Below are 16,761 nucleotides of genomic sequence, written 5' to 3' on the forward strand. Positions count from 1 at the left end.
GGACTGTGCCCAACCTGATTAACTTGTATCTACTCCAGCATTTAGTACAGTGCCTGGCACCTTGCAAGCACTTTTCATTCATTCATTCAATAGTATTTATTGAGCGCTTACTATGTGCAGAGCACTGTACTAAGCGCTTGGGATGAACAAGTCGGCAACAGATAGAGACAGTCCCTGCCGTTTGACGGGCTTACAGTCTAATCGGGGGAGACGGACAGACAAGAACAATGGCAATAAATAGAGTCAAGGGGAAGAACGTCTCGTAAAAACAATGGCAACCAAATAGAATCAAGGCGATGTACAATTCATTAACAAAATAAATAGGGTAACAAAAATATATACAGTTGAGCGGATGAGTACAGTGCTGTGGGGATGGGAAGGGAGAGGTGGAGGAGCAGAGGGAAAAGGGGAAAAAGAGGGTTTAGCTGCGGAGAGGTAAAGGGGGGATGGCAGAGGGAGTAGAGGGAGAAGAGGAGCTCAGTCTGGGAACGCCCCTTGGAGGAGGTGAGTTTTAAGTAGGGTTTTGAAGAGGGAAAGAGAATCAGTTTGGCGGAGGTGAGGAGGGAGGGCGTTCCGGGACCGCGGGAGGACGTGGCCCAGGGGTCGACGGCGGGATAGGCGAGACCGAGGGACGGTGAGGAGGTGGGCGGCAGAGGAGCGGAGCGTGCGGGGTGGGCGGAAGAAAGAGAGAAGGGAGGAGAGGTAGGAAGGGGCAAGGTGGTGGAGAGCCTCGAAGCCTAGAGTGAGGAGTTTTTGTTTGGAGCGGAGGTCGATAGGCAAGCACTGGAGTTGTTTAAGAAGGGGAGTGACATGCCCAGATCGTTTCTGCAGGAAGATGAGCCGGGCAGCGGAGTGAAGAATAGACTGGAGCGGGGCGAGAGAGGAGGAAGGGAGGTCAGAGAGAAGGCTGACACAGTAGTCTAGCCGGGATATAACGAGAGCCCGTAACAGTAAGGTAGCCGTCTGGGTGGAGAGGAAAGGGCGGATCTTGGCGATATTGTAGAGGTGAAACCGGCAGGTCTCGGTAACGGATAGGATGTGTGGGGTGAACGAGAGGGACGAGTCAAGGATGACACCGAGATTGCGGGCCCGAGAGACGGGAAGGATGGTCGTGCCATCGACGGTGATAGAGAAGTCTGAGAGAGGACCGGGTTTGGGAGGGAAGATGAGGAGCTCAGTTTTGGTTCATGTTGAGTTTTAGGTGGCGGGCCGACATCCAGGTGGAGACGTCCTGGAGGCAGGAGGAGATGCGAGCCTGAAGGGAGGGGGAGAGGACGGGGCGGAGATGTAGATCTGCACTTAAATATACATTAAATTATATATTATCATATTATTGACTATTTATTGATATTCATGTCTGCCTGCCCCTCTGGATTGTAAGATCACTTTGGGCAGAGAACGTGCCTGCTAACTCTGTAGTATTTTACTTTCCCAAGTGCTTAGTACAGTGCTCTGCACATAACAGTAATAATAATGATGGTGTTTGTTAAGCGCTTACTATGTGCCAAGCACTGCTCTAAGCGCTTGGTAGATACAAGGTAATCAGGTTGTTCCACGTGGGGCTCACAGTCTTCATCCCCATTTTGCCGATGAGGTAACTGAGGCCCAGAGAAGCTAAGTGACTTGACCGAGGTCACCCAGGAGGCATATGGCGGAGTGGGGATTAAAACCTAAATCCTTCTGACTCCCAGCTTTGTGCTGTGTATACTGAGAGACGCTGCCAGATTGGTAGTGTCCAGCCCAGATTGTGTTTTCTGTTGTCTCCACTAGCAGCCTTCTTTTACTCTGAGAATTTGAGTGGAAGAATTGCAATCCTTCCCTCTACCGGGCTACGTGATCAAGGGGAAAGGAATTAGAATTAGCACTCTGCTGCCCTCTCCTGTTTTGTAGTTTATTCCTCAGAGCTTGGAGGTATCTTTGCCATTTCGTCTATGTTTATCACTCAGCCAATTGTATTGAGAAGCAGCATGGCTCAGTGGCAAGAGCCTAGGCTTGGGAGACAGAGGTCATGGGTTCTAATCCCGGCTCCGCCGCTTGTCAGCTGTCACTTAACTTCTCTGTGCCTCAGTTCCCAAATGGGGATTAAGACTGTGAGCCCCACATGGGGCAACCTGATCACCTTGTACCCGCCCCCCCGAGCTTAGAACAGTGCTTTGCACATAGTAACCGCTTAACAAATACCATCATCATTATTATTATTTATTGAGCACCTTCAGAGAAGCAGCGTGGCTCAGTGGAAAACGCCCGGGTTTGGGAGTCATAGGTCATGGGTTCGAATCCCAGCTCTGCCACTTGTCAGCTGTGTGACTGTGGGCAAGTCACTTAACTTCTCTGTGCCTCAGTTACCTCATCTGTAAAATGGGAATTAACTGTGAGCCTCACGTGGGACAACCTGATTACCCTGTGTCTGCCCCAGTGCTTAGACAGAACAGCACACAGTAAGCACTTAACAATAATAATAATGTTGGTATTTGTTATTATTAAAGTGGCACCATCAAATCCTATCTATCCAAGAATGTCAGCCAGGTTTCATTATTATGTTTTCCTGTCAAGGTTAAAAGCTCCCCACCCTGGAAAAAAGTATGAAGATGTTTCACTTATTTTAACCAAAGACCTACCTTGATTTTCCTTTCTCTAAAAGGTTCTTAATGTGCTCCTGGGCTTTCCCACTGCCAGGCCATCGAGAATCCCTGTTAGATCTACTAAGTTCATTGTTTTGATTTTTATTTTCGAGCTGCGATTAAAAGCACTTAGTTTCTGGCTCCTCCCCTTTTTCCAGGTGATAGTAAAAAGAGGTTGTAACTGATAATTTCTCTTCTCCCCTCTCCTTATCCTCCCGCCTGGTGAGAAGTGAAGATGGCTGAAGAAGAGGAGAACCTGGAGGCCGAGATTGTTTATCCCATCACCTGTGGAGATAGCAAAGCCAACCTGATATGGAGGAAGTTTGTGTGCCCTGGCATCAACGTGAAGTGTGTCCAGGTGAGAGTGGGTCCCCTCGGGGTGGCATGGAAGGTCACTGTGGAAGCAGGCGCTTATGAGCTCCTTGCTTGACTTAGCCCTCATTTCCTCTTTTCCCACTCCCTACTGCATCGTCCTGATTTGCTCCTTTTGCTCCCTTCTTTAGCCCCACAGAACTCCTGTACGTATCCATAATTTATGCATTTTTTAAATTAACGTCTGCCTACCCCTCTAGCCTGTGAGCTCACTGTGGACAGGGATTATGACTACCCACTCTGTTATTCAGTACAGTGCTCTGCATACAGTAGGCACTCAATACATTCGATTGATTGATTGAGTGGAGGAGTGAAACCTCAGCAAAGTTAGTCTCAATAATAAAGATACAAAGCCACAAGGAGCTACAGGTCAGAGCCAGGCTGTCAATCTAAAAGCCCAGGATAATAACTTACACTCTTTTTTTTAACGATTCTCATGAAGCACTTACTATGTGCCACACGCTGTATTAAGTGCTGGGATAAGTACAAGATAATCAGATGGGACACAGTCTCTTTCCCACGTGGAGCTCAAGGTCTAAATTGTCAGGATGTGATACCACTCCATATGTCAGAAGCTTGGAGATACAGATTCCAGTTAGACCAGGAGACATAATCCACTCTCTGCTGCAATGAGATGACTAGGTGATACCAATTCAAGTACAGTACAAAGAAATCTGGTAGATCTCTTATGTAGATCTCTATTCAATCTATCGCCAAATCCTCTCGGTTCAACCTTCACAGCATCGCTAAAACCCGCCTTTTCCTTTCCATCCAAACTACTGCCACGTTAATCCAAGCACTTATCCGGTCCAGCCTTGATTACTGCATCAGCCTCCTTGCTGACCTCCCTGCCTCTTGTCTCTCCCCACTGCAGTACATACTTCACTCTGCTGCCTGGTTATTTTTCTACAAAAACATTCAGTCCAATGTCACCACTTCTTGAGAACCTCCAGTGGTTGCCCATCCACCTCAACATCGGACAAAAACTCCTTTCCATCAGGTTTAAAGCACTCACACAACTTGCCCCCTCCTACCTCACCTCGCTAGTCTCCTGCTACAACCCAGGCTGCATGCTTCACTCCTCTAATGCCAACCTACTCACTCCACCTCAATCTTGTTTATTTTGCCGCCAATCTCTCGGCCACCTCTTTCCTCTGAACTGGAACACCCACCCTCTTTGTACCCGACAGGCAATTAATCTCCCCACCTTCAGAGTCTTACTGAAGCTACATATCCTCCAAGAGGCCTTCCCTGAATAGACCCCCTTTCCTCTTCTCCCACTCCCTTCTGTGTCACCCTGACTTGTTCCATTTATTCACCACCCCAGCCTCACAGCACTTATGTACATATCCGTAATTTATTTATTTACATTAATGTCTGTCTTCCCCTCTAGACTCTAAGCTTGTTGTGGGCAGAGATTGTGTCTGTTATATTGTTGTGTTATTCTCTCCTAAGCACTCAGCACAGTGCTCTGCACACAGTAAGCACTCAGTAAATTTAATTGATTGATGGATTCAAGAGGGAACTTCCCAATTAAGTGAACAACAGAAGTCATCTGGGGGCCCTCTATTCAGTGACAGTGAGTTCATTCTCCATCTGATCTTAAAGAGGTGCAAAATTCAGAGCCCTCCAAAATGAAAAAAATTGATCCTCCTTTTGGATAAGGAATCTCTTGCCCTTGTTTAATGAGTTGTGTGACTACAAAGAAAGCATTTAATAATGAGGTGTTAAGTAGCCTTCCTTAAGGAAGCAGCCTGGCCTTTGGGAAAGCAGGAGGTTTGAAGTCAGAGGACCTAAATTCTGAGCCCGGCTCCGCCACTTGTCTGCTGTGTGACTTTGGGCAAGTCGCTTCAGTTCTCTGTGCCTCAATTACTTCATCTTTAAAATGGAGATTAAGACCGTGAGAGATGGGACAGGAACCGTATCCAACCTGATTAGCTTATATCTATTCCAGTGCTTAGAATAGTGCCTAGCATATTGTAAGTGCATAACAAATGCCATAAAAAATGTCTTTTACTGTGAATCACTCGTTGCTTTTATGGGACTTGGAGTGTGTGAGGGAGGTGGCGTAACCTTATTTTGCAGGCGAGTGTTTTGGTTAAAAGAAACAGATGTGAAATATAATTTAATGGGAATCGGGAAGGAAGATATTTCTATGCATTTCACATTTGGCCTCAACTTTATTAGGAAATAACCCACACCGCTTCCTTCGCTGGTACTTAGCTGTTTTCAGGAGCCGGGGATTAGAGTTTTTATTCCAGTTCCTGCCAAGACTAGGTGACTCATCTCCAGTCTCTTGCCTCTTGTGGTTTTCTAAGTAAACAAAATGCCCTGCCTTTGTTTTGACTATTTGGTACTTTTAGTTACTGGCTTTGCAAAACTGACCAAGAGATCATTCATGCCAATAGGATCCATTTCCACAAGCTGGGACGTCGAGGGGCCTAGCTTGGTACTCCCTGGATTCTGTTTATCCTCCTAGTCTTTCCATCTCTTCCTCCTCCTCCCTGCTGCAGCCGTAGACGTTCAGCACGCTGCAGCTAGGGTGGGCACCGCTACCCTTGCCAACTCAGTTACATCCCAGCCCCCCCTTCAAAGTCCTGCCACCCAATCAAACAAGTAGAGAATGGGGATTCAGTCCCTATTCTTCCTCCTACTTTGACTGCGAGACCCATGTAGGCAGGGACAGTGGACAGACTCTGTGTTTTACAGATTAACCTGCATCCACCCCAGTGCTTAGAATAGTGCTTGGCACGTAATTATAAGGTATTTGTTAAGTACTGACTACGTGCCAAGCACTGTTCTAAGCTCTGGGGCAGATACAAGATAATCAGGTTGTCCCACGAAGGGCTCACAGTCTTCATCCCCATTTTACAGATGAGGTAACTGAGGCACAGAGAAGTTAAGTGACTTGCCCGAAGTCACACAGCTGACAAGTGTTGGAGCCGGAATTAGAACCCACGACCTCTGACTCATTAGCCCGGGCTCTTTTCATTAAGCCACACTGCTTCTCATAGTAAGCGCTTAACAAAGTAAGTGCTTAACAAATACCATAAAAAAAAGTAACCTAGGGGCACATATAACTCTTGCACATGACGTCTTTACCTCCATCTCTCACTTCTGACTCTGTAGTCAATGAATAGTATTTATTGTGTGCCGAGCACTTAGCGTTGTACTAAGTACTCTAGTTCAGAACTTGGTACTGTAGTAGTTTGTTTCTGTTTTTCGTGCATTTTATATTGGCAATGCGCCATTCTTTTCAACAACTTTATATTACATTTAGTGGTTTTTACCTCCCCACTAGGTTATAAATTCAGTGACGCTAGAGCCGACATCAAACCAGGACTATGTAAACCCCAGAAGAGCAGACGGGTGCTGGTTGATGACAATGGTGGTGGATCTAGGCTGCCTCCTGTAATTAGTAGATACTGATGGTTCTGACTTCTCTCCCTCTACAGTACGGTGAACACGTGCTAAGTCCGAAGGAGTTTGTCCACCTGGCTGGCAAGTCCACGCTGAAGGATTGGAAGAGGGCGATCCGCATGAATGGGATCATGCTCAGGTTAGATCATTTGCTTGCCCACCCCTGGCTCAGGGCACCCTCTGTTTGGGAGGATGAGCAGTCATTCAGCTGCCTCGGTCTCGGTCATCCAAAATTGCTGTTAATTATCCAAACACTCACCATCCAAAATGCCAGAAAAGAAACCCCAAGCTCCTAGCAGTCACCTGACCATTCTCCTTCTTCATCTCGTCTCCTTCTCCTTCATCTTCCTTGTCCATATCTGGATATAATAATAATAATGGTGGTATTTGTTAAGCACTTACTGTGTACAAAGCACTGTTCTAAGCCCTGGGGGGGATACAAGGTGATCAGGTTGTCCCCCATTTTACAGATAAGGTAACTGAGGCACAGGGAAGTTAAGTGACTTGCCCAAAGTCACACAGCTGGCAAGCAGCGGAGCCGGGATTAGAACCCATGTCCTCTGACTCCCAAGCCCGGGCTCTTTTCACTGAGCCACGCTGCTTCTCCATGACTCTGGCCACCGAGGCAGCTGCTGAGAAGCAGCGTGGCCTAATGGATAGAGCCTGGGCCTGGCAGTCAGAAGCCCCTGGATTCTAATCCCACTTTTTTGCTGGGAGACCTTGGGCAAGTCACTTTACTTTTCTGTGTCTTAGTTACTTCACCTATTAAATGGGGAATAAGACTGTGATCCTCATGTTGGAACATGGACTGTGTCTAACCCGATTAGCTTGTATCTACCTCAGTGCTTAATACAATGCCTGGCACATAATAAGCACTTAAAAAAAAAACCCTTCTTTTGACTAGAGCAGCACCTCCCCACTTGGTTTAGGAAATTCAGCGGCCGGTTACACTGGAACAAGCTGACCCAAACATTCCTCGGTTCTCCTGGTTTAGGGAGGTGCTTGAGGACAAGTTCATTTATCTAAACAAATAAATATGATGTAGAAAAGAAGGGATGGCAGGACAAAAGCAGACAGGAGAAAAGCCCAGTGGGAGAGTTGTAGAATTTGTTCTGATTGAGGGAGAGTTGGAAGATGGGAAGAGGTTACCAAATCTGTCCTTTAGGAAATGAGGACCCAGTGTATTTAAGAGTCTTACTCCATCACGTACCTACATTGTAATGAAAGCAGGAAGAGAGATTTCTTAAGAAAATTCAGGTGTGTAGATTAACAATGAAGAGCCAGACAGATGACATCCCCGCCCGCTCCCCCCGCCCCCCCGACAGTATACATTTTCTGTTCTGGGTACTTTTTGAGGATATGACCTTTTGAAGACAAGAAAGGTGACATAACCAGAAATCCAAATAGGGAAGAAGCTTGGGGTGGGGAGGTCTGATCAAAGACTCTGACCAGTGGCAACCTCCAACACTCATTCAACAAAAAGTTGTTATTGATGGTGAGTGGGCAGTTTGTTTATCATCCATGTACCAGGGGCTTCACCAGTTGAAACCCCACTCAAAAGAGTCAAGTCAGCTCTTCTGTCTCTCTCACTCTTTCTCTCTTTCTCTCTCTCGCTCTTTCTCTCTCTCTCTTTCTCTCTCTCTCTCTCTCTCTCACACTCATACACACACACACACACACACACACAAATATTCACCCTTTTACCAGGACTTATCCCCAGTCTGACCTTGGTCATGTTCAGTATTCCAGCCAGGGGTCCCCCTTTGAGCCAAAGAGAAGCTCTTTACTGACTGAAATGGTCCTGAACATCTCACAAGCACATGGAATTCAGCTCTTACTCTCTTCACTGCAGACATCCTGGGCCTTTCTCCAGCTGCTGGATGGAGATGGGAGACCATCCTTTTTAGCCCCATCTCCAGGAAATGCCTGGACCTTCAGCTTTATGGTAATTCCAGGCAATCTTCCTCTTCCTGGCTCCACACACTTAGCTACCCAAGGGTGGGTTGTGGCTATATCGGGCGCATTATACTGAGGTGAAACTCACGGACATCAATGCCTTTATTTTCCTCCAGACAAAAAGAACAGTTAGGCTATGGGGCCAAAATTTAAGAATTACTCCAGAGAGCTTAAGCAATCAGCCTGTCATATTTTTCAGGGATAGACTGTGTGCACAGCACTGTATTAAGCACATGGGAGGGTGCAGTAGAATTAATAGACGTGTTCCGTGCCCTCAAGGAACTTAGAATCTACTGGAGGGGACAAACATAAAAATAAATTGCAAATAGGAGGAAGGAGGGAAAGGAGATATGTACATGACTAAGTGCTTGAGTGATAGAGTATGTAAGACGTACATAAGTGCTATGGGAATCTGTGACCGCAGAACTTAAGTAACAAAGAAGTGCTAAAAGTCAATATTGGGGAATAAAAAGAGAGTTTAGAAATTCATCTGGGAAGGTCTCCTGGAGAAGATGTTCTTTCAGAAGGACTTAAAAAATGCGCAGTACTATGGTCTGTTGAAAATGAAGATGGGCGGAGTTCCAGGAGGAGGATGTCAGCAATAAATCAGAGAGTGGGAGAGACAAGACCTGGGCACGGCGAGCAGGTTCACTTGTGAGGAATGAAGAGTGTGAGCTGGGCTGTAGGGGGAGAAAAGAGTGAATAAATCAGAGGAGAGAGCTGATTGAGAGCCTTTATGATAGTAATCAGAAAGTTCTGCTTAATGTGGAGAAGAGTGGATAGTCACTTGGGGTTTTGAGGAATGGGGGAAATGTGGGCAGAACACTTCTTTAGAAAAATAATCCAGGCAGCAGAATGAAGTAGGGATGACAGAGGTTAAAGTCTGGAAGTAAAGAAACCAAGAAAGGTCTTAGGAGAAGCAGTGTTGCCAAATTGTACATTCCAAGCGCTTAGTACAGTGCTGTGCACATAGTAAGCGCTCAATAAATACTATTGAATGAATGAATGAATGAATGAATGGATAGTGGAAAGAACGTGGACTTGGGAGTCGGAGGATCTAGGTTCTGATGCCAGCTCTGCTGTGTGAGCTTGGGCAAGTCACTTAACTTCTCCGATCCTCAGTTTCTTCAATTGCAAAATGGAGATTAAATGACCATGAGCCCCACGTGGGACAGAGACTGTGTCTGACCTTATTAACTTGTGCCTACCCAGTGCTTAGAACAGTGTTTGACACAATGTAAGTCCTTAACGGATGCCACAAAAAAAAGAAAAAGAGCACAGACCTGGGCATCAGAGGACCTGAGCTCTAATCACCACTCTGCCACTTGTCTTCTGTGTGACCTTAGCAAGATTCTTAACTTCTTTGTGCCTTAGTTACCTCATCTGTAAAATGGGGATTAAATCTTCCTCCTCCTATTTAGCCTGTGAACCCCATGTGGAACAGGGACTGTGTCCAACCTGTACTTGACGCATAGAAGGCACCTAATAAATGCCATTAAAAAAAAAGGTGATGCAGTAATGAAGTCAGGATATAACAAGCACTTTGGACCAGCATGGTGGCCATTTGAATGTAGAGTGAGGAGCAGATCCTGAAATGTTGTGGAGGAAAGAATTGGGTGAGATGTGGGAAACTTGGTGTCCTGGAATTTCTGTTCTCAGAAAAAATCCTCAAAGGAGAGGTGGCGGTCCTTTCAGCTGACAGGAGTTAAGCAAGTACAACGTAACTCTCCCTCATATTTTAAGATGAAGATGAAATCCTAACCTTAGGGATGAATACGGCTAGAAAAATCTGTGCTCGCTGTGGGCAGGGAGCGTGTCTACTAGCTGTTGTATTCTCCCAAGTGCTTAGTACAGTGCTCTGCCCACAGTAAGTGCTCAGTGAATACCATTGATTGGTTTCTTGGTGGGGGATTGCCACACTCTCCCGCAATGTTTACAAGTAGGGATAAATCTGTTTTATTATTACACCACAAGATTAAAGTTCATCAAGCTAAACAAAGCGAGCCAGCTTTGTGCTTGGTGAGTCAGGTGACATTTCAGGTGTCTTTTTAGCCCCTTTCCTGTTTAGGGTGTCTTCAAATAGGGCTGCTCAAACACTCAGAATGATCTCTAAGCACTTCTACCACATCAGCGATCAAACGACCAGTATCCTGAGCTGCCTGAGGCACGAAGGGGTGTCCTGCCATCAAGCGGGAAATGTGCCTGACTTGTTTTTCCAGTGGTGGTGAGGGATTACGCAGAATCATCCACACACTTTCCTGGCCCACCTGTGGTCAGCAGGGGCTACTGCACAGATGGCTGGTCAGAGGTTATCGCTGCCCGATGCCGTGGAACAAAATATCCCCCTGTGCCCTTTGCAGCAGCAGATGCTATGGCGCCCTTCATCCACGTTTTACCCCGTTGTTGAGTAGAGCACTCACGTCTGTTTGAAAAATCGTCTGGTGGCTTTAATGTATTTGCGTTTGAACTTCCACCGTGAGCCCCATATGGGACAGGACAAGGTCTGACCTATTTGCATTGTATCTTAGCACAGGCCTTTTCATTCATTCTGCCCCTGGGCTCAAGGGACCCCTTCTGACAGGCAGAAATAGGGAGATTGGACCCACCCCTGCCCAGATCAACTGTCTACTGGCATCCCAAAATACTCCAATTTACATCCTTTGGTCCATGTTTTTTTTTTTTTTTTTGGTTTTCATGGAGCGCTTGCTATGTGTCAAACACTGTTCTAAGTACTGGGGTAGGTACAGGTTAATTAGGTCAGGCACAGTCCCTGTCCCATTTGGGGCTCACAGTCTAAAGAGGAAAGCAGTGTGGCTTAGTGGATAGAGCTTGGGTCTGGGAGTGAGAAGGTCCTGGGTTCTAATCCCAGCTCTGCCACTTGTCTTCGGTGTTATATTGGGCAAATCACTTAACTTCTCTATGCCTCAGTTAACTCATCAGTAAAGTGGGGATTAAGACCGTGAGCCCCATGTGGGGCATGGACTGTGTCCAACCTGATTAGCTAATGCTTAAAATGGTGGCACATAGTGAGTGATTAACAAATACCATGAAAAAATTGGAGGGAGAACAGGCATTTAAATCCCCAATGTACAGTTGAGGAAACTGAGGCACAGAGAAGTTGAAGGGACTTGCCCAGTGTCATACAGCAGACAAATGGCGGAGCCGGAATTGGAACCCCGGTCTTCTGACCCAAGTTCTCTGACTCCCAGGACTGTGCTCTTTCTCCTGGGACACGCTGCTTCCCCAAACCCTCCCCTCCATTCCCTTTTTACAGTCAGTATTTCTAGGGTTGATAGAGACTTATATAATAGGCCTGGAGAAGGATCAGGCCATAACTCAGTAAAGTATGCCTTGTCAGCACTGCATCTTGCAAAAAGTTCCCAATCCTCAACATTGGTGAATATACATTTATTTAAATGCACATCAGTTATTTATCCTGATTCTACCTGTTTGTAAATATTTTTTATGACCATCTCCCTTGTAAGCTCATTTTGGGCAGGGACCGTGTCCTGGGCTTCTGATGTATTTCCCAAGAGTTTTGTTCAAGTGGATTGCACTCAATAAATGTCATTACTACTAGTACTCCCATTAACACCTTTGGATTCACATAAAACTTGGGGGTTTGTTTGGGAAATATAGTACTTAGCTGGGTGGCGCTGTCCCCGTTTCTATTTTAAAATTCTGCTTCCAGGTTTAGGATCCCTGTGACTGTACTTTTCTTTCTTCCTGCTAGTGCCCCTCCTTCTCCCCTCCCCAACCCGACCTCAACTTTGATAAACAGAGTTGTTCCCAGCCTACTGGCACTTTGTGTACGTAGCCTTCAATTCCACCCTTTTGGCCAATAGACTCTAACCTCTATTCTTCAATCCCATCAGTTGGCTGTTTGAGTCATTCCTCTTTGCTCTTTTTCGGGAGACAGCTCATCCAGCTTTTTTTTTTATGGCATTTGTAAAGCACTTACTACGTGCCAGTCTCTGTACTAAGCACTGGGATAGATGCAAGCAAATCAGTTTGGACACAGTCCGTGACCCACAGGGGGCCCAGTCTTAATTCCCATTTTGCAGTTTTTCCCTAAAAAGGTTTCACTTCCTCTCTATCTGTCCACTCCGTCTCTTTCTAAGGTTAGGAAGTGCAAGCTTATACAAGTATGATGTAAATGAGAACTACTTCCCATTTTTGAGAGTGCAGGTTTAAGGAAGTCTTTATTGGCCAACTCCTATGTCTAAGGTCATTTCATTCTAAGAGCAAAGATTAACCAGGATTACTTGGTTAAAAGTCAAGGAAATTTGCCTGGCTTCCTTCGCAAAGACCTCTTTTTCTTATTTTTAATCATTTTTACTGACCAGTTCTTAGTAGTAGTAGGTTGGGAGTGCTTCAATTTCTTTTGTGGTTTTAGTGGATCGAGGGGTTCCTTTTGAAAAGCGGCATGGCCTAGCAGAAGGAGAACGAGCCTGGGAGTCAGAAGGACCTGGGTTCTAATCCCAGATGCACTACTTGTTTTCTGTGTGTACTTGGGCAATTTTTTAATTTCTCTGTGACTCAGTTATCTCATCTATAAAATGGCAATGAAGATTGTGCCCCCATGTGGGACATGAACTGTGTCCAACGTGATTAGCTTGAGCTTGTATCTACCCCAGTGTGGAGTGGCTGGCTCACTTAAACATTTAACACATACCATTAAAAAAAAAAATCCCCACCTTCCTCAAGGTGGAATTAGCATTTCTGAAAATTGGGATCTGTCTGACCTCTAGGTATCTAGATTTGTGTGAATCTGTCAACTAAAATTCAGTTTTAGAACTGGGTCTATGGGGCCTATTGGCCAGTTTCTCCCTCCCCATCTTTGGTCATTCACAATAGTATGGATCTAAAAGTGTCTACTTCTTAGATTCTCCAGTATTTCCCAGCTCTTCTATGTGGGTAAAGACACAAAATGCCCTTTTTGGGTTTATGGCAATTTACCAGATTATCTTCTGGCTAGTAGGTGGTACCAGAGGCCCCTCCCATTAAAGCTCCTTGGGGTGTAACTGCTTCTGGGTTCCTGGATAAACCCTCACTCTCCTCTTCTGATCATTTTCAAATTGCTGTGGCAACCAGAATTCTCTCTCATTACATAACCCAGCCAGTGGTAGTTCTCAACTCCTTATTTCCTTTTCTTAGCCTTGAACAAGGGGTGCCTACCTTCAGAATGGAAGGTGACCCTACACCTCACTCATTTCAGAGATTTTTTTATAACTTCTCATTCATTAAGGATATTATAATTGTTAAAGAAGTTTGTACGATTCATCTCCTTTCAAACCATGGGTTTCATCCAAATTTCTGACTGGTCATCTAGCAATAATGTAGTTCAGTCTCTTTTGAATGGAGCCTGATGTTTCCTGGTCTTATTGTCATGCAGAAGCATCCTCCAAGAGGCCTTCCCTAAGCCCTCACATTTCCTCTTTTCCTACTCCCTTCTGCATCATTCTGATTTGCTCCCTTTATTCACTCCTCCCTCAGCCCCGGAGCATTTAGGTATACATAATTTGTTTATTATTTTAATGTCGGTCTCCTCTAGACTGTGAGCTTGTTGTGGGCCGGAAATGTGTCTATCAACTGTGTTACATTTTAATCTACCAAGCGCCTAGTACAGTGCTCTGCACACAGTAAGCACTCAATAAATACAATCGATTGATCGATTGAGTTCCCAAGTCAGAACATTCGAAACCAATTTGGACAGTGTCTGGCATGGGTAGATTATCTTCTACTGAAGAGGTTTTGACCAAAGATTCCAAAATTTTTTCTCAAATGAGTACATAGGTGTGGGATCTGACAGCAAGAGAGAAAGATATAGAGAGAGATACATATTATGGCGTTTAAGTGCTTACTATGTACCAGGCACTGTACGAACAGAGAAGTTAAGTGACTTGCCGAAGGTTACACAGCAGACAAGTGGCAGAGCCGGGATTAGAACCCAAGTCCTTCTGGCTCCCAGGTCTGTGCTCTATCCACTAGGCCATGCTCCTTTTCCAGCAGACAAATCCAAATCTATAGTCGTGAAATGGGTAATAAGGAATATCTGGGTCTCTTTGACATATTAATTTTAAGCCTGCTTGCTCCCGCACACTTTTGTGAGCATGCAAAAAGGAGTTTCCGCTGGGGAGGGCATCCAAGGACTCCTCCATAAGTGTTACTCTTTATTTTCACCCCTTTTCTATGGTACTTACTAAGCGCTTATTAAGTACCAGGCACTATTCTAAGCACTGGGGTAGTTGTTACAACCAAATCAGGTTGGACCCAGTCCATGTCCCACATGGAGTTTATAATCTTAATCTCCAATTTACGGATGAGGCAACTGAGGCATAGAGAATTGCCCTAAGGCATCTGGCCACGCCAGAAGTACATATCAGCTGTGGCTTTTTTGAAGTAGGGTCAAAGAACATCTGCCAAAGAACCTTTAGGGATCCTCATTGCTGTGTAAACTGGCTTATTAGAATCTAGGCGAAATGTAGCCGATGAGTACCGTGTGCCAATTTATGTCCTGAAACTAGAGGTGTAAGTAGCATTAGGAGCAGCATGATGCAGTGGATAGAGCACAGGCTTGGGAGTCTTAAGGTCATGGGTTCTCTTCCCAGCTCCTCCACTTGCCTGCTATGTGGCCTTGGGCAAGTCACTTCACTACTCTGTGCCTCATTTCCCTCATGTGGAAAATGGGGATTGAGACTGTGAGCCCCACGTGGGACAGGGCCGTGTCCAACCTGATTTGCTTGAATCTACCCCAGTGCTTCGTACAGTGCCTGGCACATAGTACGCACTTAACAAAATACCACAGTTATTATTATCATTATTATTATTACTGTCATCTTCACTCTCAGGAGCACATCACAGGAGGGTTCCTTGCCACAGTTCTTCCAAGGCTTTTATAGGCATGAGCTTAAGTCAGACGACTGTCCTCGGATCTTACATCTAACAGTTTGTGAGGCCCTCCCCGACAGAGGACAAGGACTATATCTAATTCCCACATATGTTGTATTCTCTCCCAGCGCTTTGTACAATGCTAAGCGCTTAGTAAATATTATTACTACTGCCAATCTTTGTTCAGCTGTTTTAAGATTTGGAAACTGGTGGGCAAGGGAGAAAGGAGCGAGGCATTAGTTGGGTGTAGGGAGAGGGATCCTGTACTTAGATTGTATTCCTTGAGGGTAAGAGCTCAATAAGTGCCTTAGATTGATTAGTTGATTGATACTGAAAAACGAATCATTTATCTTTGGCAATAACTCTTCAGGATCTGTGTCTCGATCCAATCTTCCGGAGGCCTGGTCCTCCTCTCACCATTCTCACAGATGCACATGCACACGTACGCACCTCAAAAACAGTGGTGGGTCCTTCATTTGCTTCAAAGCCACAGATTTTCTCACCTCTCCCATCAGGCGCTACTGCCCGTTTCACTTGCTGATTCCAAGTGACGCAAAACAGTATGAACCTCGCTTTAACAAGCCATCAAACCTTCACTGGCTCCTCACTCAGGCGCCCTGCTGCTCTGGCCTGATCAAATGCTACTCTTTCTCCCTCAGGTCTGGGTTATGAGATGGTAAGAAGGCAAGTAAGTGGGAGGAGGTGAAGATGGGGAAGATAAAGCTCCTTGGGGGTTTGCTTCTCTCTGCCCTCAGGGGAATATGTTCTCATGGCCTATCTTTGCGCCACAGGAAAATTATGGACTCTGGGGAACTAGACTTCTACCAGCATGACAAGGTCTGTTCCAACACCTGCCGCAGCACCAAAATTGACCTGTCGGGAGCCAGAGTGTCTCTTAGCAGTCAGACATCAACAGAGTACATCCCTATAACCCCTGCTTCTGCAGATGGTACGTTTCTTTTTTTGCCCAACCCTCATTACCCGAACCAATTTAAGATGCTCTGTCTTATAAGCAATACTTATAATGTATGCTGCTGTTGTTTTCTTATTGCAGGTCTCTATTTTTTGGTTTGCCCGTCATTTTGTTTCTGCATCACTGTTGCTTGCTTTTCCAAAGCATTGTAGTGTGAGGTCTAAGACCATTTGGGCATCATGGGTAAATGGTGTTCAGTTTCAGCGCACTCTCTTTCTCCAGAATTTGTGCAAAAGCAGGGTCGGAGGTGAAGCTTCCTGCCTCAGCCCACTCCGCAATATGTTTCTCTTTCAGCATCAGACTCTTCCTAGCTGTTGCCTGCTCATTGCCCATATCAAAGGGCAGTGTAATCTCCTCGCTGCCAAAGTCAGAGTTTGGAACCTCTGTGCTGTGCCGCCTTTCACAGCGAGCAGTCGAGTTCCACTAAATAATTTAGACTTTTCACCCAGGGTTCCCCGAGCTATGTTATTTGTCCTTTTTTTTCCCTGAAGAATCGACTCTTCTCTGAAATTTTGATTGGATTTTAAA

The 16,761-nt window shown here is 45.6% G+C and overlaps 1 protein-coding gene across 3 annotated transcripts in view; it reads left to right on the forward strand.

Moving 5' to 3' along the window:
• Positions 1-16,761, forward strand: part of GMEB2 (glucocorticoid modulatory element binding protein 2) — a 57,109-nt gene that overhangs the window by 29,243 nt on the left and 11,105 nt on the right. For 2 of the 3 annotated variants that reach the window (XM_029070724.2, XM_029070726.2), the window contains exons 4-6: positions 2,852-2,979; positions 6,449-6,552; positions 16,052-16,209. In XM_029070724.2, the coding sequence (XP_028926557.1) occupies positions 2,852-2,979; positions 6,449-6,552; positions 16,052-16,209 (390 nt within the window). The remainder of the gene's footprint in view (positions 1-2,851; positions 2,980-6,448; positions 6,553-16,051; positions 16,210-16,761) is intronic. The other variant, XM_007668788.2, reaches the window with a different exon arrangement.

This window comes from Ornithorhynchus anatinus, chromosome 8, assembly GCF_004115215.2.
Source record: "Ornithorhynchus anatinus isolate Pmale09 chromosome 8, mOrnAna1.pri.v4, whole genome shotgun sequence".
Taxonomy (NCBI): Eukaryota; Metazoa; Chordata; class Mammalia; order Monotremata; family Ornithorhynchidae; genus Ornithorhynchus; species Ornithorhynchus anatinus.